The 26272-nt window shown below is 46.7% G+C and overlaps 1 protein-coding gene across 2 annotated transcripts in view; it reads left to right on the top strand.

Moving 5' to 3' along the window:
• The window catches only part of LOC147113445 (regulator of G protein signaling 10-like), a 92210-nt gene that overhangs the window by 41790 nt on the left and 24148 nt on the right, over positions 1 to 26272 (top strand). For both annotated transcript variants that reach the window (XM_085994527.1, XM_085994528.1), the window contains exon 2: positions 13340 to 13458. In XM_085994527.1, coding sequence (XP_085850653.1) covers positions 13340 to 13458 — 119 coding nt within the window. The remainder of the gene's footprint in view (positions 1 to 13339; positions 13459 to 26272) is intronic.

Here is a 26272-nt window from a genome sequence, read left to right as displayed (position 1 = left end):
ATTTTAAGGCACTTTACAGGAGCATTATCAAACAAAATTTGACACTGAATCACATAAGGAGATATTAGGACAGGTGACCAAAAGCCTGGTGAAAGAATTAGGTTTTAAGTAGCATCTTAAAGGAGAGGTGGAGAGGTTTCGGGAAGGAATTCCAGAGCTTAGGGCCGAGGCAGCTGAAGGCAGAGTCGCCAATGGTGGGGAGATGAAAATCAGGGATGCGCAAGAGGCCAGAATTTGTGCAGAGATCTTGGAGGGTTATAAGGCTGGAGGAGGTTACAGAGATAGGTGTAGTGTATGTACCTTTAAGAGGAACTATGTTTTTGAAGCCCTTGTATACTGTAGTACCAGTAGTGACCACTCGGGTATATAAGCCTGTGTAGCGTCTTGTGTTGTTAGTTCACCTCCAGACTTTGTTCAGTAAACACTTGTTAAATCAACTCCTGCATTCCGTGTCTCCATTAACACACGGATCTAACAATAGGGAGGGGCGAGGCCATAGAGGGATTTGAAAACAAGGAAGAACATTTAAATAAAAACAAAATGCTGGAAATATTCAGCAGGTCAGGCAGCATCTGTGGAGAGAGAAACAGTTAATGTTTCAGGTCAATGACCTTTCGTCAGAACTGGAAAAAGTTAGAGATGTATCAGATTTTAAGCAAGTGCAGGGGCAGGGAAAGGGGGGAGGGGAGAAAAGAACAAAAGGGAATGTCTGTGACAGGGTAGAAGGCAGGAGTGATTAAATGACAAAAGGCATGATTGTAGAAATCAAAAGGAGATGGTAATGGAACAAGTAAAGAAACAAAAAATGGTCTAGAAGAGGTGTAAATGGGAATGACAAAATCATCAACAACTGCCATCTGAAAAAATAGGGGCAGAGGTTATGGTCTGAAATTGTTGAATTTGATGTTGAGTCCAGAAGGCTGTAAAGTGTCAAATCAAAAGATGAGGTGCTGTTCCTCAAGCTTATGTTGAGCTTCATTGGAACAGTGTAAAAGGCCAACGACAGAGAGGTCAAAGAAAATGCTGGACTGGGAGCCAAGGTAAGTCAGCGAGCACAGGAGTGATGGGTATTGGTGTGAGTTAGGATACAGGCAGCAGATTTTTGGATGAATTCAAGATTACGGAGGATGCAAGGTGGGAAGCTGGCCAGGAGTGCATTGGAATAGGCGAGCCTAGAGGTAAAAAAGGCATCGATGAGGGTTTCAGCAGCACATGAACTGAGGCGGGGCGGAGACGGGCGTTGTTACTGAGCTGGAAGTAGGCGGTCTTGGTGATGGAGCAGATATGTGGTCAGAAGCTCATCTCGGGGTTAAATATGACACCAGCATTGTGAACGGTCTGGTTCAGCCTCAGACAGTGGCCATGGAGAGGAATAAGGTTGGTGCCTAGGGAATGGAGTTTGTGGCAGGGATCGAAGACATTGACTTCGGTCTTCCTAATATTTAGTTGGAGGAAATTTCTGCTCGTCGGACAAGCAGTGTGACAAATCAGAGACAGTCGAGTGTGTTGTGTCTGTACCTGTGCCGTTATACTTAAACACAATTAGTGCTCAGAACCCCGAGATGGCAAACATGCTGATTCTTTATTCAAAAGGAAGGTTCCAGAGAGTATACAGAACAAAGAGAACAAAACCCAACCAAGACAACAAACCCAACCATTTATCTGCTGTGACAGCGCCACCGCAGGTGGGAGGAGAACACATAATACATAACATATTCCTCCCCTCTTAAATGAAATGTCCACATTATTCCTCAACAGGTAAGTTACTTTCAATGCACTCAACTAACCAAGGGTAGAGGTAGACTGCCTCAAACCCTGACTTTACCCTGGGGTTTATTCTGCCCCAGTCTTGTGGGTAAGTCGCTAAGCCTACAGATCCAAGCGTCTTGGAGGCCGCCGCTCTCTGACAGGATACCGGCGGTCATCGCTGGCTTCCGCAGCAGTAGGCATTGACACAGGCCTGGATGGAGAAGGTGCCTGTGTCAGTCGAAAGTCAGGAGTTTACAGAGGTGGAACAGTCTCTTTGATTTCCTGTGTTGGAGAAGAGCACTGTGGCAAAGGATGCTGGTTTGCGGTATCATCCGGAAACAGTTCAGGCCAACCAGCTGTTGGAGCCTCTGTGGCTGTCTCTGCTCCTAGCAACAGTTGATCAGTGTGTCTTCTCCAGTCGACGTCCTCAGCAGTCTCAACTGTGTAAGACACAGGGCCCGTCTGCGCGATCACCGTAGCAGGAACCCATTTCGGTCCAGTTTTGTAGTTTCGAGCTAGGACGTGCTCTCCAGGATGAAATCGTCTCTCCTTGGCTCTTTTCTCTCTTCTTTCAATTTGAGCTTGTTGTTGACATTGGACAACCTGCTCTGCTCTTGGAGGTTTGAGTAAGTCAAAACTTGTCCGCAACTGCCTCTTCATCATGAGCGAAGCGGGGGAAGTTTTGGTTGTAGCATGCGGCTCGTTCCTGTAGGACAACAGGAAGCTGTTCAGACGTTGGTGGATTGAGCCCTGACCTTGCGATGCCTTCAAGGCGTGCTTCAAAGTTTGCACGAACCTTTCTGCTCGGCCGTTAGTAGAGGGATGGTAGGGCGCAGACCTGATGTGTTGGACACCATTCACTTGCAGGAAGGTTGCAAACTCCTGTGACACAAATTGTGGACCGTTGTCACTTACGAGTTGTTCCGGTGAGCCATAACAGCTGAACATCTCACCAAGTTTCTCAATTGTTTTCTCTGCCATGGTAGACCTCATCACAGCGACCTCCGGCCACTTGCTACGAGCCTCCACAATCACCATAAACATCTTCTCTTCGAAAGGACTGGCGAAGTCCACATGTACGCGCTGCCACACTTCTTCAGGCCAATCCCAGGGGTGTAGGGTTGCCAGCTGTGGAACATTCCGGACCCTTTGACACGGGGAACATGTTTTGGCTTTCTCCTCAATATTTTCATCGAGACCTGGCCACCAGAAGTAGCTTCTTGCCATTTACTTCATCCGAACCATCCCACTGTGGCCTGTATGAAGTTGTTGCAGTATAGGTTCCCTCAGAGGTGGCGGAATGATGACACGGCATCCCCAGAGAAGACAACCTGCCTGGACGGAGAGCTCATTTCTTTTTGAAACGTAAGGTTTCAAACTAGGAGAATCTCCTGTAGCTCTCCCTCGAATGACATCGTCCATTACCTCAGACAGGACTGGATCGTTGCGGGTGTACCTTCGAATCTGAGCTGCAGTGACAGGTGTCTGAAGTAGAAGATATCTATCTGACGAGGCTCTGGGGAAGTAACAGGCAAGGGCAGCCTCGAGAGACCATCTGCGTTGCCGTGCAAGTCTGATTTGCGATATTTGATGTCGTATGTGTGTCCTGACAACAGTAAAGCCCACCTTTGCATCCTGCTTGCAGCAAGAGACAGAATTCCGGTGTGGGGCCCGAAGATTGAAGTCAATGGACGGTGGTCCGTCAGGAGTGTGAACCTTCTCCCAAACAGGTACTGATGAAATTTTTGAATTCCAAAAATGATTCCCAAGGCCTCGCACTCAATCTGTGCATAGTTACTCTCGGCCTTGTTCAAGGTGCGTGATGCGAAGGCGATAGGTTTCTCTTCACCAGAAGGCATGATGTGGGATATGACTGCTCCCACACCATATGGTGATGCATCACATGCTAGCTGCATGGGTAGCTTTGGGTCGAAGTGTGTCAAGACCTCCGACTTCAGCAATGCTTTCTTTGCTTGGACGAAAGCTTCGTTGCACAGTTCAGTCCATTTCCATGTTTTGCCTTGACATAGCAACTGATGTAGCGGCTTCAGCAATGTTGCTAAGTCTGGAATAAACTTTCCATAGTAGTTAAGTAGACCCAGGAATGAACATAACTGGCTCACATTCTGGGGCACTGGGGCCTCCACGATCGCCTTGACCTTTGACGGCGCCTTGTGCAGGCCGGTAGCATCAATCACATGCCCCAGGTACTCAACTGAAGACTGAAAGAATTCACATTTGTCCTTACGAACTCTGAGTCCGTACTCTTTCAGTCGCGGTAATGTCGCATCCAAGTTCTGAAGATGATCCTCCTCATTTGTCCCAGTGACAAGGATGTCGTCCAGGTAGCACTGGACTCCTGGCAGTCCACTCAAAATCTGATCCAGTGCCCTTTGGAATAGAGCAGGGGCCGACGTAATTCCAAACGGAAGGCGGCAGTACCTGTATAGCCCCTTGTGTGTCACAATTGTCAGCAACTCCTTTGATTTGTCATCGACATGCATTTGTAGATAAGCCTGGCATAAGTCTATTTTGCTGAACTTTTGCCCTCCGGCCAGGCCCGTAAAGAGATCACCAATGAGGGGAAGAGGGTACTGTTCCGCAGACAGCACCGGATTAATAGTCACTTTAAAATCCCCGCAGATTCGAATAGATCCATCCTTTTTCAGGAAAGGAACAATGGGTGTGGCCCATTTGCTCACGCTCACTGGCTCCAGGACTCCATTCTCGACTAAGGCCTCCAAGTTAGCCTCAACTTTTGGCCTAATTGCATAGGGTACAGGTCGGGCTTTGTGAAACTTCAGCTTGCTGTCAGGTTTAATGTCCAGTCTCATGCTGATCTTTTTCATGCTCCCAAGTTCACCATTGAAGAGTTCTGCATGTTTGTTTAAAACTGCAGTCAGACCTGACTCCCCTTTTGACATCATGCGGACTGCAGGCCAGTCCAGCGTGATTTTCTCTAGCCACGCACGTCCCAGTAGAGATGGGTAATTTCCCTTTACCGCATATAGTGGCAGTTTCGCAGTCTGTCCGTTCAATTTAACTGTCACCTCAATGGCGCCTCTCATGGCCACAGGTTCGCCGTGTAGACAGTGTCTGAAACAAGGGACACAGCCGCGCCTGTGTCCACCTCCATCCGCACTGATTGTCCCTCCACCAGTGGTGACACCCAGTAGCCATTTGGACCACCTGCAACCGTCAGTATGTGCACCTCTTCCTCCTCAGAGGTGTCGCTCCCCTCTGTTTTGCTTGTTCCATCATGCTGCACTGAATGAACACTCTTTTTCTTCTCTTGTCCAAATACAGACATTTTGTTTTCATGCTTCCCAGCTCTGTCTGTTCTTTTTTTTACCTCTACAGGCACGTTCAATGTGACCCTTTTTGCCACAGTTTCGGCATTCCAGCTCCATACACCAGCAGTCATTAGCGTGATGGCCCATTCTTCCACAGCGGTAACATGTGCCATTCCACGCACCTTTAGGCTCAGACGACACCTTGTGAACTCTCCCTGTTGAACTAAACTGGTGAGCCTCCTTTTCCGCCATCTCCATGGAGACACTAACTTCAATGGCCTTTTCAAGAGTAAGGTTGTCCTCAGTAAGAAGGCGCTTCTGTGTGGCTGCACTTTGCAGACCACACACAGGTCTGTCTCTAATGGTGTCATTCAGCACCTCCTTGAACTCGCAGTGTTCTGACAACCTTTTCAAAGCAGCAATAAACATAGTCACTGTTTCCCCCTCCTCTTGATTCCGTTTGTGAAATCTAAATCTCTCAGCAATAACCAGAGGTTTCAGTGAAAAATGTGCTCCAAGAATGTCCACTAGTTGTTTATATGTTTTAGTTCCTGGCTTAACTGGCTGTACAAGGCTGCGCAGTAAATTGAATGTCTTTTCTCCCATTATACTCAAAAAGGTAGGCACGACCTTATCGTTTGCCACTGCATTCGCCAAAACAAAATAGTCAAAACATTCCGTATAAGCGCTCCATTGCTCAACATTTTCATCAAAATCACTGATGTTTCCGAATATAGTAGCCCTCTCACGTTTCAAATTTTAATTTCTGTTTACTCACTGCACCCGTAACATTAATGTGATGCTGCAATCTCTGTTCCGAGTGTTTTGTAGTCGAAAACAAGAAAGTTCCCACAACGCAGATTCATCCGATCCTCATCGCCACTTTGTTGTGTCTGTACCTGTGCCGTTATACTTAAACACAATTAGTGCTCAGAACCCCGAGATGGCAAACATGCTGATTCTTTATTCAAAAGGAAGGTTCCAGAGTATACAGAACAAAGAGAACAAAACCGAACCAAGAGAACAAACCCAACCATTTATCTGCTGTGACAGCGCCACCGCAGGTGGGAGGAGAACACATAATACATAGCAGAGTGGTCGAGAGGTGTAGTGGCGATTTAGAGCTGTGTGTCATCAGCTAACATGTGGAAGATGACGTTTTGTTATTGGATGATGTCGCCAAGGAGCATTATATAGATGAGAACTAGCAGGCGGGCCAAGAATAGAGAAGTCATTGCAGGTGATACTCTGGCTACAATTGGATAGATGCGAATGGAATCAGACAAGGGCATCCAGCTGGACAATGGAGGAGAAGTGTTGGAGGAGCATGGTGTGGTTAACCATGTCAAAGCCTGTAGACAGATCAAGAAGGATGAGGAGGAATAGTTTACAGCGGTCACAGTCACTTAGGATGTCATTTGTGAATTTGATAAAGGCTGCTTAAGTGCTGTGGTGGGGCGGAAACCTGATTGGACGGGTTCAAACATGGAGTTGCAGGAAAGATGGGCATGGATTTGGTAGGCAACAACACGTTCAAGGACTTGGCGAGGAAAGGAGAGTTGGAGATGGGGGTGATAGTTTGGAAGGACAGAGGGGTCAAGGATGGGTTTTTGAGGAGGAGCGTGATGACAGCAGATTTGAAGGGGAGGGGGACAGTAGCTGAGGAGAGGAAACCGTTAGAAATATCGGCTAGGTAGGGTTGTTGGGTGGTCAGTAATTTGGTGGGAATAGGGTCGAGGGAGCAGGAGGTGGGTCTCATGGACAAGATGAGCTCGGAGAGGACGTGAGGGGAGATAGGAGAGAAACTAGAGAAAGATGCGAGTTCAGGACTAGTGCAGTCGGGAACCTGAGGGGAAGTTTGGCTTGGTGGGCTAGGGGAAGTGGCAGAGGCAGCTGAACCGATGGTCTCAATCTTAGTGACAAAGAGTCCATGAGCTGATCGCATTTATTTGTTGGAGGGGGCAGGGGAGAGGGGTTTAAGAAGACTGTTTTTAGTGAAGAGAAGTGCAGTACTGGGGGAGTATTTCATTGTGGTCTTTTGGATGAGATGTTAAACCGAGGACCCATCTGCTTGTTCAGGTGTACATAAAAGATCCCATGAAACTATTTGAGGAAGAGCATTGGACGGCTGCCTGTTTCCTGGCCAACATATCCCTCAACCAACACCAGCAAAAAACCCAGATTAGTTGGTCATTTATTTCATTTGCTGTTTGTGGGACATGGCTGTGCACAAATTGGCTCCCTCATTTTCTAACATAACAAGTGATTATACTTCAAATACAATTCACTGGCACTGCAGCATTTTGCAACATCCTGAGGATGTAAAAGGCATTATGTTCTAAAAGCAAGTTCTAATTGTTTCTATTTTCTTGATGTAAAATAGCCCTGGGAATGCTAAGTAAATACCAACACTGAAGCCCGTATAGATAATATTACTAAGACAGTATCGTCTGTCTAGAGCTGTATATCATTGATTTTAACCAAATTTGACATTTGTGTGGGGATGGTACAATTACATACAATTAAATCTCTCTGCTCCTCCACAGTTCCTAGCTTCACACTATTTAGAAAATACTCTGATCTGTCTTTCTTAGGTCCAAAGTGGATGACTTCACACTTCCCCACATTGATCTCCCTCTGCCACATTTTGCCCACTATCTATCAAGGTCCCTTTGCAACTTTCTGCTCCCATCTACACTATTTACTATGCCACCTAACTCCAAACGGGTCATTATTTTGTTAATTATTTTAATGGCTAATCAAATATTCAGGCCTGGGGATTCTTCATGGCAATGTCAATACATTGCTTTGGTCGCTGAACACAGCGTTAACCAGGAAGTGCCGCAGAGAAAAATTGAATACACTGAGGGTACAAGCAGAGACCTGTTCCTAGAATCCATCAATGACAATCTAAAAGTGACAGAAGAGATGTGTTGGAGCATCTTGGCGTGTCTCTCCCTCTAATTTTTCCTCCTGCCATGTGGTGAAATGCCTGGATTTTCCTCACTGCATCTCCACAGTGGCACAACTCACATAAAGAGTATATAGTGTGTGGGGCTTCGGTGCAAATTTAAGTCCTACACTTGCAGAAACTGCTTTAAAATATCTTGTTTAAACTGAATCCCGGTGCCAAGATCTCAGGACCTCAGAGTGATGACATAATAAGAGGGTAAATATAACTCTGAATCTACCTATTTGTTTGCATTGCAGTGCCTTGAATTACTCCCAGCATTAGACCCACCCTGCGGAGGGGGTTAGAAAAAACCTGCAAATGGTGGAAATCTGAAATAAAAACAGAAAATGCTAGAAATATATAACAGGTCTGTCAGCACCTGTAAAGAGCAACGATGGGTTAATGTTTTGGATGTAGACACTTTGGTAGAACCTAGAATGTCAGAATGCTAGAAATATACAACAGATCTGTCAGAAAGAGTAAAGACTGGTTCTGACAAAGTGTCTATGTATCTATCTATATATGTATCTCTACATTTTAAAAACCAGGATAATGTTACCATCTTTTCTCCGCAGCGTCGCAGGAATGGCACCTCAGTTAAGTAGCCATTCTTCAGATGTTAGCCTAGAACACAACTTGCATTTATATAAAGCCTTTAACATAGAAAAACATCCTAAGTTGCTTTAGACTAGAAGAAAGGAGTGGACGTCAAGCCATTGTTGGGAGGGCTAGGAGAGACGAACAAAAGCTTGATTTAAGAGATCGGTTGTGAAAAGCCTATTGAAAGGTGAGATAGAGCAGCAGAGGGATTTCGGAAGCTTGTTCTACAGCGTAGGACTGAGCTGGTTCAAGACTCTTCCACCAAGGTTGGCGTGGAGGAAGGAGAAGTAGGAAGGATACGCAGAATCCCAGAGTCAGAGGACCGAAGGACACGGGAGGGATGGAAGGCTGGAGGATGGTGTGGCAAGACCCTGAAGGGTTTGAAAATGAGGACAAGGATTTTAAATTTGATCCACTGGGGGACAGAGAGCCAGTGTAGATCAATGAGAACTGGGATGATGGACGACTGGGACTTAGTGCTGGTCAGGATATGAGAAGTGAAGTTTTGCGTGAGTTGGAGTTTACAGAGGCTGTAGATTGGGAGGCTGATAAGGGAGACATTGGAGAAATCAGGTCTGGAGGTGACAATGGCGAAGATAAGAGTTTTGGCAGTGGTTAGAGGTGAAGAAGGGCCAGAGGTGGGTGATATTGCAAAAGTAGGAATAAATGGTGGTGTTGGTGGGTAGGATATGGGATTTGAAACTCATGGTCAAGTAGGACACACATGTTATGCATAGCCTGGTTCAACCTGAATGGGCAACCTGGTAAGGAAATAGAATCAATGCCAAAAACAATAGTAAGTGTTGGTAATGGGCGATCACAGCCATGCCCAATCCTGTCCTCTGCTGACATTCACACATGCACACTTTCCAGCAGGGGTTTCTGGATAATGATCAGGAATATAAAACCTGGCTGAACTTTTCCCTTCCTAGCACTGGGTTACTGAGGCCAATTGTACTCCCCCTTTTGATCAACACAGCCTAGGAACTGAATTTGAATCTTCCTGGTTTGCGTAGCTCAGTACCTTGCACATGAAATTTGCCCACCCACTGGGCCACCAGGAGCTCCTGACAACAGCAGTCATAAAATATTGGTTACCTAAACAAAATAGTTTGATTTCTCAGCATTTTTAATATAGTCCCCCATTTACAATCCTCTCCCTCCAGTCAGACAGTGGGTGATCATCCTGCTCCTAGCACTCTGCCATTGATTGTCCATAACCGGATCATAAAGCAGTCTCTGAGAGCAGCTCAGGGTGACTTCCCTCACAGCAGGACACCTGACACTTTTTTTGCTGGGGAATGATGTATGATCTGGAGAGAACTCAGATAGCAGTCTGGAACAACTTTTCAATAAAAAAAACTCTCACATTTACAGCCTGAGTTTAACAGCATGCTGCTTAATGAGTATATATGGTGAAAGATTAGTTTTGCAGTACAGTAATAAACTTTCTGATTACAATCATTTTGCTGGTCCATTTTCTCTAACTGATTAGTAATAATTTACACACTTTAGTTAACTTGACCCCCCCCATAAAAAATGTTCTGTAGTGGTCTCTACTTCTGTCAACCTTCCTCAACACCTTATTTGTAAATATGAAGGGAATAGAACCACAGAGGGAGGCCATTTGGCCCATTTTATCTATGCGCTTGATTTAGCGCTCCACTTCCTTCCTGGAGCGCAAATACCGAATTTAGAAAAAGCTTGAATCATTAGCGCCAAACGGGGCAATACCGAATTTCTCCCCCCAAATGTTTCAAGAGTTTACAATTCTGCCGCTGGGGTAAGGGACTCAGACTTGGTAGTGTAAACCCTGGGAGCTGGCTCAAGGGCCTCCCAGAATCTGACCTAAACAAACCGTTGTATAAAAGCAGCTAAAAATCCCATGCAGTACCTGAAAAGTTTTCCCAGTGTCTTGATTAACCTTTTTTCCTTAACCAACCTCACCAAAAACAGATAATTTGGTCATTCATCTCATTGCTGTTTGTGGGTCTTGCTACTGCCTCTAACAGTCACTCCATTTCAAAGTAATTCATTGTATGTGAAGGGCTTTGAGAGGTTTAACTGTGATAAAGTCTTATAAAAATATATGTCTTTCTTTTCCTTTCCTTTAACTTAATCTGAACAAAATGAATTTGGGACAGAGAAAGATTTGGGGTTTGTGACAAAAAGTTGCCCTTGTGATTTTGGAACAATTGAAAATGTTGTCAATGTAGTGTTAGTGAAAAACAAATGACGTCTTAGGCCGTGATTTTACGAACCAAGGTGGATCCGTGGTGGGCGATGTCGGTGGCGGGTCCAGACCCTGCTGCTGTCTCCACCCCGGCCTCTGAAATGAATTTCCCCTGATTGGGCTTGGTAAGCCCGCCCAGCGCATTTGCCAGCCAATTAGAGGAAGCGGGTCTGGTGACATCCTTTGATGACACGTCATAGCCAGTTTCCTTAAAGGGACCATGGCCAACTTTAATTTGACATTTGTGCTGTCAGTGTTCTACAGCATTGAGGTGCTGCAAATACTGATAATGACTGCACAGAGGTGCAGGGCTGCACCCAGGCTCTCCCATGACTCCCTCCATATGCTTATGAAGGGAGTCACAGCACACAGGGAGGACCTCTTTCCTTTCCATGGGCGGAAGAGACCTCCCCAGGAGATCAACACAGACTGGTTGCACATTACAGAGGAGGGCACAAGCAGGGATGTAGTCAGGAGGACCTGGGTACAGTGCCGCAAACATTTCAATGATCTCAGTAGATCACGAAACGTTAGTACATAGCCACACTCAACCTCATCCTGCTTTGCCTCTCATCACATCCCCTTCACTCTGCCTTCCCTACCCTACTCCTGCACATCCTTACTCACACCAACTTACCTTTGACCTCCACCCATCCCTCTCTATCTACATTATCACATCCCCAGCTCACTAGCCACCCCTCACACTCACCCTCATCCTAGTGCAATCATACCAAGTAACAACACACAAGGGTAGGCACTTGGGTGTTTAATGCAATGTTCATGTAAAGTTTCTGTTAATGTGGTGTCAAACATTGAAACCTTTATTTTCAACACTTTGCATTCTTGGACAGATTTGTGTGCACCTTTGGAAGTGGCTTAGTGAGTTGCAGTGAATGGTGAGACATAGCGGTACCCCCCGCAATGGTCATGAGTGTGAAAGGAATGGCTTGGGCATTGTAGGGATGCTTTATGGTGCTGGTGTGGGGTGGTGCCAACCTGGCGCATCATGTGGCAGCCAGGGTGTACAGCGTCAAGTGAAGTAAATGTGGCCATGATGAGTCTATCCCTGGGCTCCTGGGCAGCAATGTGGTCGGGTGCTGATGCCCTCTGTCTTGTGCAGCATCAGTTAATTGCGGAGAAGGTTGGTGTTGTTGTTGGTGCTGCTGGCGTGCCTGGTGATGCTGGTGTTGGGGCTGATCATGGTGGGTTTCTGAGGACCAAGGTGAGACAGTAGCAAGGGCACCCATGCTGATGGAATAGATGGCAGGTGAAGTAGAGATAACAGAAGCAATTTGTTAATGGTGGGAGTGGTAGTGAGGTCAGACTGGATAGAGAATTGTGTAAGGACTTGCAGCATCCTGAATCTGTAGTGGAAATGCAGTTTAGAGAAACTAACGTTTAAGGGAACATATCTCAATCAGCTGGGAGCTTTGACTTGACATTTGAAGCTATCAACTTATCAGTTGATTCAATGGCCACTGAACTCCCGCCTCAGCTTCACAGACGAGGTCTAGGCACAGCAGGAATCTAGTGGGCGACCTGTCAAATCCAAAAAGATGGGAAAAACCATTGCTAAGTGGCTGTAAACGAGCTACTAATGATTTTAATTGCCTCCCCCGCCGCTGCGTGTCGGGTTTGCTCAGCGCTGACCGACCCGACATTTGGTAAAGGTGCGTGGCAGCAGCTTCATAGCGGAGTCCCGAACTGCTGGGGAAAAATAACACTTTCCCACCCGACCGGCCACCGATCGCACCCGCTGACCCCCCGCAAAATCCAGCCCATAGTTTCTGTCCCAGAGTGACAGTGTGATGTCTTAAACTTCATTATTAGAATAATTTACTTACCTCTGCATTTTGATTTCTAAAATTGCTTTATTTTTGTGTCTACAGCCACCTGTCTTTTTTTAACCATAGCTATTCTGAATTTCACAGGTTGGTTAGGACTTGAAAACTGATGAAATCTGATCCGTGAAGTATAATATTTTTAGGATGATTTATATACTCATAATAATTGGTGTAAGTGTAAACAAAACCCATCTGAATGTTGCATTGTGAAGTTAGCTTTGGATGCCTGCCAGCTTAACCTGGTGCCTAACACGACTGAATCTCACCCATTCTGCCCACTACATTCTCCTCTCCATGCCATGGACTGAATTTCCCTTATTCTGCCTGCCATCCACTGTTATTGCCATATGATTTCTGTCAAAAATATGGTTGCCTGTATGGATGCAGATGACCAGCATGCATATGAATGTGGGAAAAACATGCGCTAGATTTCTGCCACGGAAGAGCAGATTGTACAAGTAGGGCACTTCATTCATGAATTCTCTGGGGAGTGAATTTCCATTTTCCATGAACTGTAAAGGGAAACTTTAGAAAAATAAACAAACCAGCAAATATACTCCTGAAGATGACCTATGACCTCTGCTATCCTGACTAATATAAATCCTGCTAAGATTGGTTATGTCACAGGAATATTCATTGTAAAGTATTGTGTCTTTTTTTGTTACAGAAATACATGATAATGATGTACGTGCCAGTAGTAGCCAACAGAATGCAACAGGAACCTCAAAATGGGCCATTTCGTTAGAAAATCTCCTAGAAGACCCGGAAGGAGTAAAGCTTTTTAGGGTTTGTCTGTCTTAAGTTTGTTAAATCAATTTGTTAAGATTTGTTTGGTGGTGAAAAGTTGAGATTTATTTCAGTTAATGGAGGGTCATAATGGGACAACCCCATAAAAAATGATTTCCTTATGTTCTCTTTCTCTTGTTTTCTGTTCTCACCTTTTCTTTTGTTCTCCTGTTTTGCTGTCTTTTTCTTTCCCTTATTCTCATTTACTCTCTTTCATTCCTTGGTAGGTTGGAGTTTATGAACTGTTCAACACCATAATTGTGAGTTTATACTGGATGTTCGTACCATTTCTGTTCTTTCAAGTGTACTTTTGGGAAAACGTGGAACATTTTGGTGATCCATCATCAGTTTATATGGAAAAATGTTTGATCGAACAGAACAAAATAGCAACATCAACAGGATTGTCACTTCTGGTATTGTACTATGGGTTTACTGGAAGTCTCACTATTGTTCCAACTATCTAAGAACCCAACAGAAATATATTATACCCGTGCACTGGAAACCTGAACTGAAATACCTGAAACACCGCTAAAAGTGGGAAAATATTTTAAGCTATTTCTCAACTTTTGTCTTTATTTATTCACTCTTGGGATGTGGGTGTCATGAGCAAGGCCAGCATTTATTGCCTGTCCTTACTTTCCCTGTGTAGTGGTTTGATACAACTTCAGAGGTCAGTTAACAGTCATGTTGGTGTGAGACTGGAGTCACATATAGGCTGGACCAGGTAATGGTGGGAGGTTTCATTCCCTAAAGGACATAAGTGAGCCAGTTGGGTTTTTATGACAATCTGGTAGCTTCATGGCCACTTTGGATACCAGTTTTGTATTTCCAGACTGTTTGTTTTTTTAATTGAATTCAAATTCTCTGCTGTGGTGGGATTTGAACTCACGTTTTACCAAATTATTCGTCCAGTCTTCTGGATTACTAGTCCAGTAACGTAATCTTTACACTACTGTACCCTCTAGTTATTGATATAAGTGAGGAATAGTCTTCAGGAAGTGACATCAGCTGACAACAGGATGAAGACTTTTTTTTACTCGTTCATGGGATGTGGGCGTCGCTGCCAAGGCCAGCATTTATTACGCATCCCTAATTGCCCTTGAGAAGGTGCTGGTGAGCCGCCTTCTTGAACTGCTGCAGTCCGTGCAGTGAAGGTACACCCGCAGTGCTGTTAGGGACGGAGTTCCAGGATTTTGACCCAGCAACGATGAAGGAACGGCGATATACTTCCAAGTCAGAATGGTGTGTTACTTGGAGGGGAACTTGGAGGTGTTGGTATTTCCATGCGCCTGCTGCCCTTGTCCTTCTAGGTGGTAGAGGTCGCGGGTTTGGGAGGTGCTGTCGAAGAAGCCTTGGTGAGTTGCTGCAGTGCATCTTGTAGATGGTACACACTGCAGCCATGGTACGCCGGTGGTGGAGGGAGTGAATGTTTAAGGTGGTGGATGGGGTGCCAATCAAGCGGGCTGCTTTGTCCTGGATGGTGTCGAGCTTCTTGAGTGTTGTTGGAGCTGCACTCATCCAGGCAAGTGGAGAGTATTCCATCACACTCCTGACTTGTGCCTTATAGATGGTGGAAAGGCTTTGGGGAGTCAGGAGGTGAGACACTCGCCACAGAATACCTAGCCTCTGACCTGTTCTTGTTGCCACAGTATTTATGTAGCTGGTCTAGTTAAGTTTCTGGTCAATGGTGACCCCCAGGATGTTGATGGTGGGGGATTCGGCGATGGTGATGCCATTGAATGTCAAGGGGCGGTGGTTAGACTCTCGCTTGTTGGAGATAGTCATTGCCTGGCACTTCTGTGGCGTGAATGTTACCTGCCACTTATCAGCCCAAGCCTGAATGTCATCCCGGTCTTGTTGCATGCGGACATAGAAACATACAAACATAGAAGATAGGAGCAGGAGTAGGCCATTCGGCCCCTCGAGCCTGCTCCGCCATTCAATGCGATCATGGCTGATCATCCAATTTCAGTACCCGGACCCTGCTTTCTCCTCATACCCCTTGATCCCTTTAGCCTTAAGAAATATATCCAACTCCTTCTTGAATATATTTAATGAATTGGCCTCTACTGCCTTCTGTGGTAGAGAATTCCACAGGTTCACCACTCTCTGGGTGAAGAAATTCCTCCTCATCTCTGTCCTAAATGGCTTACCCCTTATCTTTAGACTGTGACCCCTGGTTCTGGACACCCCGACCATCAGGAACATCCTTCCTGCATCTAGTCTGTCCAGTCCTGTCAGAATTTTATAAGTTTCAATAAGATCCCCTCTCATTCTTCTAAACTCCAGCGAGTACAAGCCCAATTGTCCCAATCTCTCCTCATACGTCATTCCTGCCATCCCAGGTATCAGCCTGGTGAATCTTCGCTGAACTCCTTCCATGGCCAGAACATCCTTCCTCAGATAAGGCGACCAAAACTGCACACAATACTCAAGGTGTGGTCTCACCAAGGCCCTGTACAACTGCAGCAAGACATCCTTGTTCCTGTACTCAAACCCTCTCGCTACGAAGGCCAACATACCATTTGTCTTATTAACTGCCTGCTGCACCTGCATGCTTACCTTCAGCGACTGGTGCACAAGGACACCCAGGTCTCGTTGCACTTCCCCTTCTCCCAATCTATTGCCATTCAGATAATAATCTGCCTTCCTGTTTTTGCCACCAAAGTGGATAACCTCACATTTATCCACGTTATATTACATCTGCCATGTTTTTGCCCAATCACCCAACCTATCCAAATCATCCTGGAGTTTCTTGGCATCCTCCTCACAGCACACACTCCCACCCAGCTTTGTGTCGTCTGCAAATTTGGAGATATTACATCTAGTTCCCTTGTCTAGATCATTAATATATATTGTGAATAGCTGGGGTCCAAGGACTGATCCCTGCGGTACCCCACTAGTCACTGCCTGCCACTCAGAAAAAGACCTGTTTATTCCAGCTCTTTGCTTTCTGTCTGCCAACCAGTTCTCTATCCAAGTCAATACCTTGCCCCCAATCCCATGTACCTTAACTTTACACGCTAATCTCTTATGCGGGACCTTATCAAAAGCCTTCTGAAAGTCCAAATACACCACATCCACTGGTTCCCCCTTATCTATTTTACCAGTTACATCCTCAAAAAATTCCAGTAGATTAGTCAAGCACAATTTACCTTTTGTAAATCCATGTTGACTTTCTCCGATCCTGTCACTGTTTTCCAAGTGCTCTGCTATCACATCTTTTATAATGGACTCTAGCATTTTCCCCACTACCGATGTCAGGCTTACCGGTCTGTAATTCCCCATTTTCTCTCTACCACCTTTTATGAATAGTGGGGTAACATTAGCTACCCTCCAATCCATGGGTACTGTTCCAGATTCCATCGAATGTTGGAAGATGATCAGCAATGCATCTACTATTTCTAGGGCCACTTCCTTAAGTACCCTAGGATGTAGATTATCAGGCCCTGGAGATTTATCGGCCTTCAATCCCATCAATTTCCCTAACACCATTTCCCTACAAATACTGATTTCTTTCAGTTCCTCCCTTTCATCAGACCCTATGTTCCCCGACATCTCTGGGAGGTTATTTGTGTCCTCCTTTGTGAAGACAGAACCAAAATATGTATTTAATTTGTCTGCCATTTCTTTGTTCCCCATTATAAATTCCCCTGATTCTGACTGCAAGGGACCTACGCTTGACTTCACCAATCTTTTTCTCTTCACATATCTATAAAAGCTTTTACAGTCAGTTTTTATGTTCCCTGCAAGCTTACTCTCATATTCAATTTTCCCCTTCTTAATTAATCCCTTTGTCCTCCTTTGTTGAATCCTAAACTGCTCCCAATCCTCAGGTTTACTGCTTTTTCTGGCCAACTTATATGTCCTCTCCTTGGATCTTATGCTATCCCTAATTTCCCTTGTTAGCCACGGTTGAGTCACCTTTTTTGTTTTATTTTTATGCCAAACTGGGATGAACAAATTCTGTAGTTCATCCATGCTGTCTTTGAATGTTTGCCATTGCCTATCCACTGTCAACCCTTTGAGTGACATTCCCCAATCAATTCTACCCAACTCGCGCCTCAGACCATCGTAGTTTCCTTTATTTAAATTCAGGACCCTAGTCTCTGAGTCAACTACTTCATTCTCCATCTTAATGAAGAATTCGATCATATTATGATCGCTCCGACCCAAGGGGCCTCATACAACAAGATTGCTAATTAATCCTTTCTCGTTACATAATACCCAGTCTAAGATGGCCTGATCTCTGGTTGGTTCCTCGACATATTGGTCCAGGAAACCATCCCGTAAACACTCCAGGAATTCCTCCTCCACAGTATTGTTACTAAATTGGTTAGCCCAATCTATATGTAGATTAAAGTCACCCATGATGGCTGCTGTGCCCTTATTGCACGCTTCTCTAATTTCCCTTTTAATGCCATCCCCAACCTCCACATTACTGTTTGGAGGTCTAAATACCACTCCCACTAATGTTTTCTGCCCCTTGGTATTTCTCAGTTCTACCCATACAGATGCCACATCATCAGAGCTAATATCCTTCCTTACAATTGTATTAATCCCTTCTTTAACCAGCAATGCTACCCCACCTCCCTTTCCTTTTTGCCTATCTTCCCTGAATATTGAATACCCCTGGATGTTGAGTTCCCAGCCTTGGCCACCCTGGAGCCATGTTTCCGTAATCCCAATCAAATCATATTTGTTTACCTCTATTTGCGCAGCTAATTCATCCACCTTATTACGAATGCTCCTCGCATTAAGGCACAAGGCCTTCAGGCTTGTTTTTTTAACGCTCTTAGACCTATTAGAATTATTATTTACTGTGGCCATGTTTGATTTAAACCGTTGATTTCTCTGACTGCCAATTTTGTTTTTCTCCTTCCTATCTTTTGCTTTTATCCTTGTTTCCCTTTCCTCTGTCCCCCTGCTCAGGTTCCCAACCCCCTGCCATTTTAGTTTAAACCCTCCCCCAGAGCACTAGCAAACACTCCCCCTAGGACATCGGTCCCAGCCCTGCCCAGGTGCAAACCGTCCGGTTTGAACTGGTCCCACCTCCCCCAGAACCGGTTCCAATGTCCCAGGAATTTGAATCCCTCCCCCTCGCACCATTCCTCTAGCCACGTATTCATCTGAAATATCCTTCTATTTCTACTCTGACTAGCATGTGGCACTGGTAGCAATCCTGAGATTACTACCTTTGAGGTCCTATTTTTTAATTTACCTCCTAACTCCCTATATTCAGCTTTTAGGACCTCATCCCGTTTTTTACCTATATCGTTGGTACCTATATGCACCACGACAACTGGCTGTTCACCCTCCCCTTCCAAAATGTTCTGCAGCCGCTCTGAGACATCCTTGACCCTTGCACCAGGGAGGCAACACGCCATCCTGGAGTCTCGTTTGCGGCCGCAGAAACGCCTATCTATTCCCCTTACAATAGAATCCCCTATTACTATAGTTCTACCCCTCTTTTTCCTCCCGTCCTGTGCAGCAGAGCCAGCCCTGGTGCCAGGAAGTTGGCTGCTGCTGCATTATCTGAAGAGTTGTGAATGGCACTGAACACTGTACAGTCATCAGCGAACATACTCATTTTTGACCTTATGATGAAGGGAAGATCATTGAAGAAGCAGCTGAAGATGGTTGGGCCTAGGACACTGCCCTGAGGAACTCCTGCAGCGATGTCCTAGCAATCACCACAACCATCTTCCTTTGTGCTAGGCTTGACTCCAGCCAGTGGAGAGTTTTCCCCCCCGATTCCCATTGACTTCAGTTTTACTAGGGCTCCTTGATGCCACACTCAGTCAAATGCTGTCTTGCTATCAAGACCAGTCACTCTCACCTCCGCTCTGGAATTCAGCTCCTTTGTCCATGTTTGGACCAAGGCTGTAATGAGGTCTGGAACCAAGTGGTCCTGGCGGAACCCAAATTGGGCATCAGTGAGCAGGTTATTGGTGAGTAAGTGCCGCTTGATAGCACTGTCGACGGCACCTTCCATCACTTTGCTGATGATTGAGAGTAGACTGATGGGGCAGTAATTGGCCGGATTGGATTTGTCCTGCTTTTTGTGGACAGGACATACCTCGGCAGTTTTCCACATTGTCGGATAGATGCCAGTGTTGTAGCTGTACTGGAACAGCTTGGCTAGAGGCGCGGCTAGTTCTGGAGCACAAGTCTTCAGCACGATAGCCGGGATGTTGTCGGGGCCCATAGCCTTTGCTGTATCCAGTGCGTTCAGCCATTTCTTCATATCACGTAGAATGAATCGAATTGGCTGAAGACTGGCTTCTGTGATGGTGGGGACCTCAGGAGGAGGCCAATATGAATCATCCACTTGGCCCTTCTGGCTGAAGATGGTTGCAAACGCTTCAGCCTTGTCTTTTGCACTCACATGCTGGGCTCCACCATCATTGAGGATGGGGATATTCATGGAGCCTCCTCCTCCCGTTAGTTGTTTAATGGTCCACCACCATTCACGACTGGATGTGGCAGGACTGCAGAACTTTGATCTGATCCGTTGATTGTGGGATTGCTTATCCCTGTCTATAGCATGCATCTAGTCCTGTGTTGCAGCTTCCCCAGGTTGGCCCCTCATTTTTAGGTATGCCTGGTTCTGCTCCTGGCATGCTCTTCTACACTCCTTATTGAACCAGGGCTGGTCACCTGGCTTGATGGTAAAGGTAGAGGGATATGCCGGGCCATGAGGTTACAGATTATGGTGAAATACAATTCTGCTGCTGCTGATGGCCCATAGCGCCTCATGGATGCCCAGTTTTGAGCTGGTTAATTTGTTCTGAATCTATCCCATTTAGCACGGTGGTAGTACCACACAGCACGATGGAAGGTGTCCTCAGTGTGAAGACGGGACTTCTCCATAATGACTGTGGTGATGGTCACTGCTACCAATGCTGTCATGGACAGATGCATCTGCGACAGGTAGATTGGTGAGGACGAGGTCAAGTAGGTTTTTTCCTCGTGTTGGTTCTTTCACCACCTGTTGCAGGCCTAGACTGGCAGCTATGTCCTTCAGGACTCAGCCAGCTCGATCAGTAGTGGTGCTACCGAGCCACTCTTGGTGATGGACATTGAAGTCCCCCACCCAGAGTACATTCTGTGCCCTTGCTACTGTCAGTGCTTCTTCCAAGTGGTGTTCAACATGGAGGAGTACTGATTCATCAGCTGAGGGAGGGCGAGGTTGACCAAGTTTAAAATATATGCTGTTAAGAACAGATAAATCCATTCCTTCAAGAGAACATTAAAATAAATATTGTGCCTATTGTTTTTATATACACACAGGTGTAGTGCAAGAGGAACTGGCGCACTGTTACGTAAAATGCTGTGTGTGGTCTATGCTTTAGCACTGATTTGACTATATTTGCGGATTGTTTTTTCAGTTACGTTCTAGTCACACTTTGTTTTGAAGATCACAGGTGTACGTTTGCAATGCCATCTCCAGGATTTGCTGATGTGTGATTTTCCCTTTTTTAGGCTGCTTTAAACAGAGCCCTTTTTGTGGTTGTTCTTTATAATAGTGTTGGATTCCTGAAGGGTATAATTTTGAAAACTGCTGCTGGAAAACACATTTGTTTCTCAGATTCTAAAATATCCATCTTCAAAGAGTTATGGATTACTGTTGAACATGGTTAATTGGGACCTTGCCATAGTCCTTTGGACTCATAGGGATGATCAGATAAATGGGGACCTCAGTTAATAAGCTTTAACGATATTTCTATAAGGCCTCCCTTTATCTTAAAGGGATAATTCCAGTTGGAATGAGAAGCCACCCACATGATTATGCTAGTATGAACAAGGCATGTTTGAAACACCACTGGAGCTTGTGGTGAGTGAACTGGCATGATGGGACTTTTATAGAGTCAACCACTCCCTACTGTCACATCTTTTTATATCCTGTTGATGAGACAGCCAGTATACGAAAATAAATTCCTAACTGCATGCCTCTCACAAAAGAAAGTGCCTCTGAGCTCCAGATTGGCAAATGTATTGAGGTGGGAGCAAATAAAAAAACAAAATCCACAGTGCTGTGGCAATACTAACTGCACTTTCACTGTTAGTTCTACTTTGGGCCCAGGCACCACTTGTTATCTTCTTCCAATCATTTTATTTAGATATTGACTGGGTGTGAGATTTGTCTTCAGTTATTTAGGTATTGGGTGCATTTGATGGCTGTATAATGTTGTCTCAAGATGTGAATGTACCCAGTCTGCTTCATCTCTTATATGCTCCTGAAAATTATATATAAAGTTAAAGCAAAATGGTATACAGATGTGATTGTTTTGTTATCTGTAGATACAGTTAAATTAGGATTATGTATGCCAATGGGATAAAGATCATAAAGGATCATTAAAGAGTATGGCCCGGATTTTGCAGTTGTAATGACGGCGAAACTGTTAGAGTTTGCCGTCATTATCCCTCTGAAACTGACCACAACCTCTGGATTTGGCTCATATGCAGATGAACTTAGAAATCCTTAAGTTACGGTCTGTCATCCATTGCTCCACCAGGGATTGCGCTGTGGAACTCCCTGGCGGTGGCAATCAGTTGAAATCACATATAAGGACAACAATTTCCCCTTTTTACAATGGAATATCACTGTCAGCTGTAGCTCAGTTGGTAGCACACTTGCCCCTGAGTCAGAAGGTTGTGGGTTCAAGTCCCAATCTTTATTTCGCTCTCTAAAATTTATAAAAAGTAAATTAGAAGCTGTGCATTTAACTTCCTGGTTTGCTATCTCTGAGAATTCTTCAATGTGATTGGCTGCTTAGCCAGCTTGATGACATCACTGCTGCTGAACACTTAGGGGCCGATTTTCCCGCAGGTGCGGGGAATTGTCAGGTTCCCCGAATGTCGGGTTCCGACACAAATCTAAATGGGTCAGCCAGCTGGATGCAATTTTCGCACAATTGGCCAATTAATTTCCAGCGTGTGGGCACCCTTGCTAATTGACTATTTCCAGTCAGAATGCCCTACAGTATGATGTCATCATTCGTGGTGCTTTTAATGTCTACAGCAAGCTTTTCAACCTCTGCAGGCTTCCCAGCGAGCCGTCCAGAATGGCAGAGGAGCCTGCAGCAGCAGCTGTTGCCAGTGGCAGACCCCGAGCTGCCGCCAAATTTGATGAGACGTCACTGCAGACATTAGTAGATGGGGTTAGGGCCCACAGGGAGGTCCTCTTCCCTAGCTCAGGGAGGAAGAGGCCTCCCAATGAGACCAGGACTGCTTGGATGGAGGTGGCAGCAGAGGTGAACTCTCAGGGAGTCACGCGAAGAACCTGGATGCAGTGCAGGAAGAGATTCCATGACCTTCACCATACAGGAAAAGTAAGTATGAAGTTTCCATCACCCTCAACCTGATCCCTATTGCCTTTCCCCAACAGCACTCAGCTTCAGCACTCTCTTCCTCCACATCCCACTTCACAGTCACATCCATGCACCCTTACCCATTCCCTCTCTCTCTATGCTCACATTCACATAACTATTCCACCATGCAGCCCTCACACTGCCTCTCACTCTGATGCTTGGAACACAACTGACAACACATAGGGAGGGCCCTTGGTCTTGCAGCCTCACACCATCTTTGTCTCCTTCTAAGTATCTATGCTATGCAATCTCTACACTCACTCCTGCACTCTCACTCAAACTCCACTTGTCTCCCTCATTGCAGGAAAAGAGAGCTCACAACAGGAGAGAGCGAGCCAGGACTGGAGGAGGCCCACCATCAATCGCCCACCTGACCCCCTGGGAGGAAGGAGTGATGGAGATTGTCGGGGCTGACGTGGCTGCGGAAGCTGGGGAAGGAGAGACAGGAGCAAGCCCGCAAGCTGGTGACAGAATAGTTTTCCATCTCTCTCATTGACATAGCATGAGTCGCTGTTACGATTCTGAAGCTACATCATTTGGACTTATGAGCATCTGCAAAATCCAATGTGCATGTAGCCTTGGTATCACATCTCTAACTCTTTCCTTTACTCCCCCACAGGACCATCCAGAGCCCCCGTCCCCACTGTCGAGGAGGAAGAGGCTGTGCAGCCAGACTCCTCAGAGGAAGCTCCAACCTCTGAGGGTGCAGTGTCAGCAGAAGTAAGCGCACCCAGCACCAGCACAGACACTCACACCTCGGGGGGGGGGGCCTTCGGGACATAGAGTAGTGTTGTCACCTGGTGTTTCACAGCTCACAAGTGAGCATCAGATTTTGGAGACAGGGACAGCAGTGGAGAGTCCTCGTCGGAGGGCGCAGGCCTCTGCCATCTCCGCTCAGCTGCATGTCGACCCAAGGCCTCTGGGTCCATCCGCAAGAGAAGAGGTGATGGATCTCCATGCACAGATGCAGGAGTCTTTGGCAGGTTTTGTCTCCAGGGTCGCTGCGAGTGTGGAGCGAATGGAGGAGTCCATGGCGAACATGAGCAGAGCCTTATTGGAGTCATTGGCGCATGAACACATCACCATGGAAAGGATGGCTACCTCCGTGGTAAGGCTGGCTACCACCGAGGAGAGGAGGGCTGCGGCCGAGGAGAGGAGGGCTATGGCCGAGGAGAGGAGGGCTACGGCCATGGAGGAGCTTGGTCGCCAGGGTATGGTAAACATGGTGAGTGCTCAGAATAGAATGACATCTCTTGAGGAGCGATGGGCATCTATTGAGCACCGAAACCAGATCTTCACGGAAGTCCTTCTGAGCAGGACTTCCAGTGCAGAGACGGGTCCCCATGGCCCCCCTGATGTGCAGCAAGGTGCTCTCCAGCCACTTGCAGGCGCGGAGGGGGAGCTGACCCATGAGAGGGAGGTTGGTGGCAGACCTCAAGGAAGTGGGGGTTCCTCTCCAGGCGCTCACACTTCCATGCCACTTCAAAGCCCTCGGTCAGAGCCCCGTTGGAGTCCACACCCAAGTGAGTTAGGCGTCTCAACCCCTGCACAGCCGCAGGAGCAGCAGACTGCTGGCGAGCCCTCACAGGCTCGCCACCCAGAGGACGCCCGCCAAAGGTGTCGAAACAGGAGCAGCAGGAAAGTGAGCAAGGGGCCTCCACATCTGCTGAAGCCACAGGGGTACCACTACGTAGGAGAACGCGTAAGAGAAAAATAAAGCACCACTAATCACAAGGGTAGACACTTGGGTGAAAAGTTTTGTATATACTTTTAATGCCATCAGTTTCTTGTACATAAAAAATCTGATGGCAACTGCTGCAGTTGTGGCGCTTGTCATTTGGCGAATGGGGATTTTACATTGAGGCCGTGAGGATAACTTGCAGATGTAAGCAAGCTGGTCAAATAGGTAGAAATGCGCAGGGATGGGCCACTGTCCATGGTCAGGTAAGAAGCAGCGAGGCTACAGTGTTTGATGTACCAGGCTAGGCAAATCTGGCCAGGATGAGTGCGTTCCTTGCATTCCGGCCAGCAATGTTCTCGCGTACTGGTGCCGCTGGTTGATGGGCCTCTGCAGGATGCTCATTTCCGGCCTCCTCCTCCTCAGCATCATCCGCAGCATCATCTTCATCCGAGGCGGCTCTGTGAGGAGCCTCTTGGTTCTGCGGAATCGGCAAGCCACGACGCTGTGCCATGTTGTGAAGCACACAGCAAACTACGACGATTTTGGAGACCCTGGCTGCTGAGTACTGCAGGGCTCCACCTGATCTATCGAGGCATCTGAAGCGCATCTTCAGCAATCCGATGGTTTGCTCGATAATGCATCTGGTGGAAATGTGGCTGGAGTTGTAGCACTCCTCAGCTTCGTTGGCTGGTCTCCTCAACGGCGTCATTAGCCAAGTCCGCAGGGGATATCCCTTGTCTCCAAGTAGCCATCCCTGAAGTTCATTTGGCGGACTGAATAGTGGAGGCACAGTAGACTGGCGCAGTATGAGGGAGTCATGGCAGCTGCCAGGGTACTTGGCACAAACATGCAAAATCTCCTTGTGGTCACACACACCAGCTGAACGTTAAGGGAGTGGAAGCCCTTGCGGTTGACAAAAACTCCTGGATTGCGATGGGGTGCCCTAAGGGCCACATGTGTGCAGTCAACGATGCCCTGCACCCTTGGAAAGTCTGCCATCTGAGCAAATCCAAGCGCTCGCGCCCTCACACTTGCGCAATCCCTGGTGAAATGGATGTGATTGTGTGCGAGGGCAAAGAGGGCATCAGTTACCTGAGTGATGCAAGTGTGTGCGGCCGCCTGGGAGATGCCGCTGATGTCTGCTGCTGATCCCTGGAAGGAGCCTGAGGCAAAAAAGTTGAGTGTGGTGGTGACTTTGATGGCCACTGGTAAGGGTGTCTACCTGGTGCTCTGGGCTCCAGGTCTTGCTGTAGCATTGCGCAGATGTCAGTCACTACCTCTCGCGAAAGTCGGAGCCGCCTTCGGCACTGCTGCTCAGTCATATTGAGGTAGCTGACCCTGTGCCTGTAGACCCTGTTTGGGGAGTATCTCCTGCGCCGACGGCCTTCCATGCGCTGGCCCCTTCTGGCCTGTGCTGCCTCAGGTGGGTGAGCCGCAGCCTGTCGCTCCTGCTGCTGTTGCTGGTGCTGTTGTTGTTGCTGGTGCTGCTGTTGTTGCTGGATCTGCTGTTGTTGCTGGATCTACTGCTGCCGCCTCTGCTGTTGGAGATCCTCTAATGCCAAGAAGGGAAGGAACAAAAGGCCTCCCATGCTTCTGGTAGATGCCTCCGTTGAGGAAGCGCTGAGTGAGGGTGGTGAGAGGGGCTTCCCAGGAGCTCACACTGGAGAAGTGTGTGAGGCTCCAACCTTCCACAGCTGTGCCTAAGCCTTGAACAAGTTGCCCCAAGCCTGAAACAACAAGGTCCTGCAGCCTACAAATG

This window comes from Somniosus microcephalus, chromosome 8 (assembly GCF_052327205.1).
Source record: "Somniosus microcephalus isolate GS21.2 chromosome 8, FLI_Smic_1.0, whole genome shotgun sequence".
In the NCBI taxonomy this organism is placed as follows: Eukaryota; Metazoa; Chordata; class Chondrichthyes; order Squaliformes; family Somniosidae; genus Somniosus; species Somniosus microcephalus.
The sequence above is the reverse complement of the archived record's forward strand: the minus strand, read 5'-3'. Positions and strand labels throughout refer to the sequence as shown.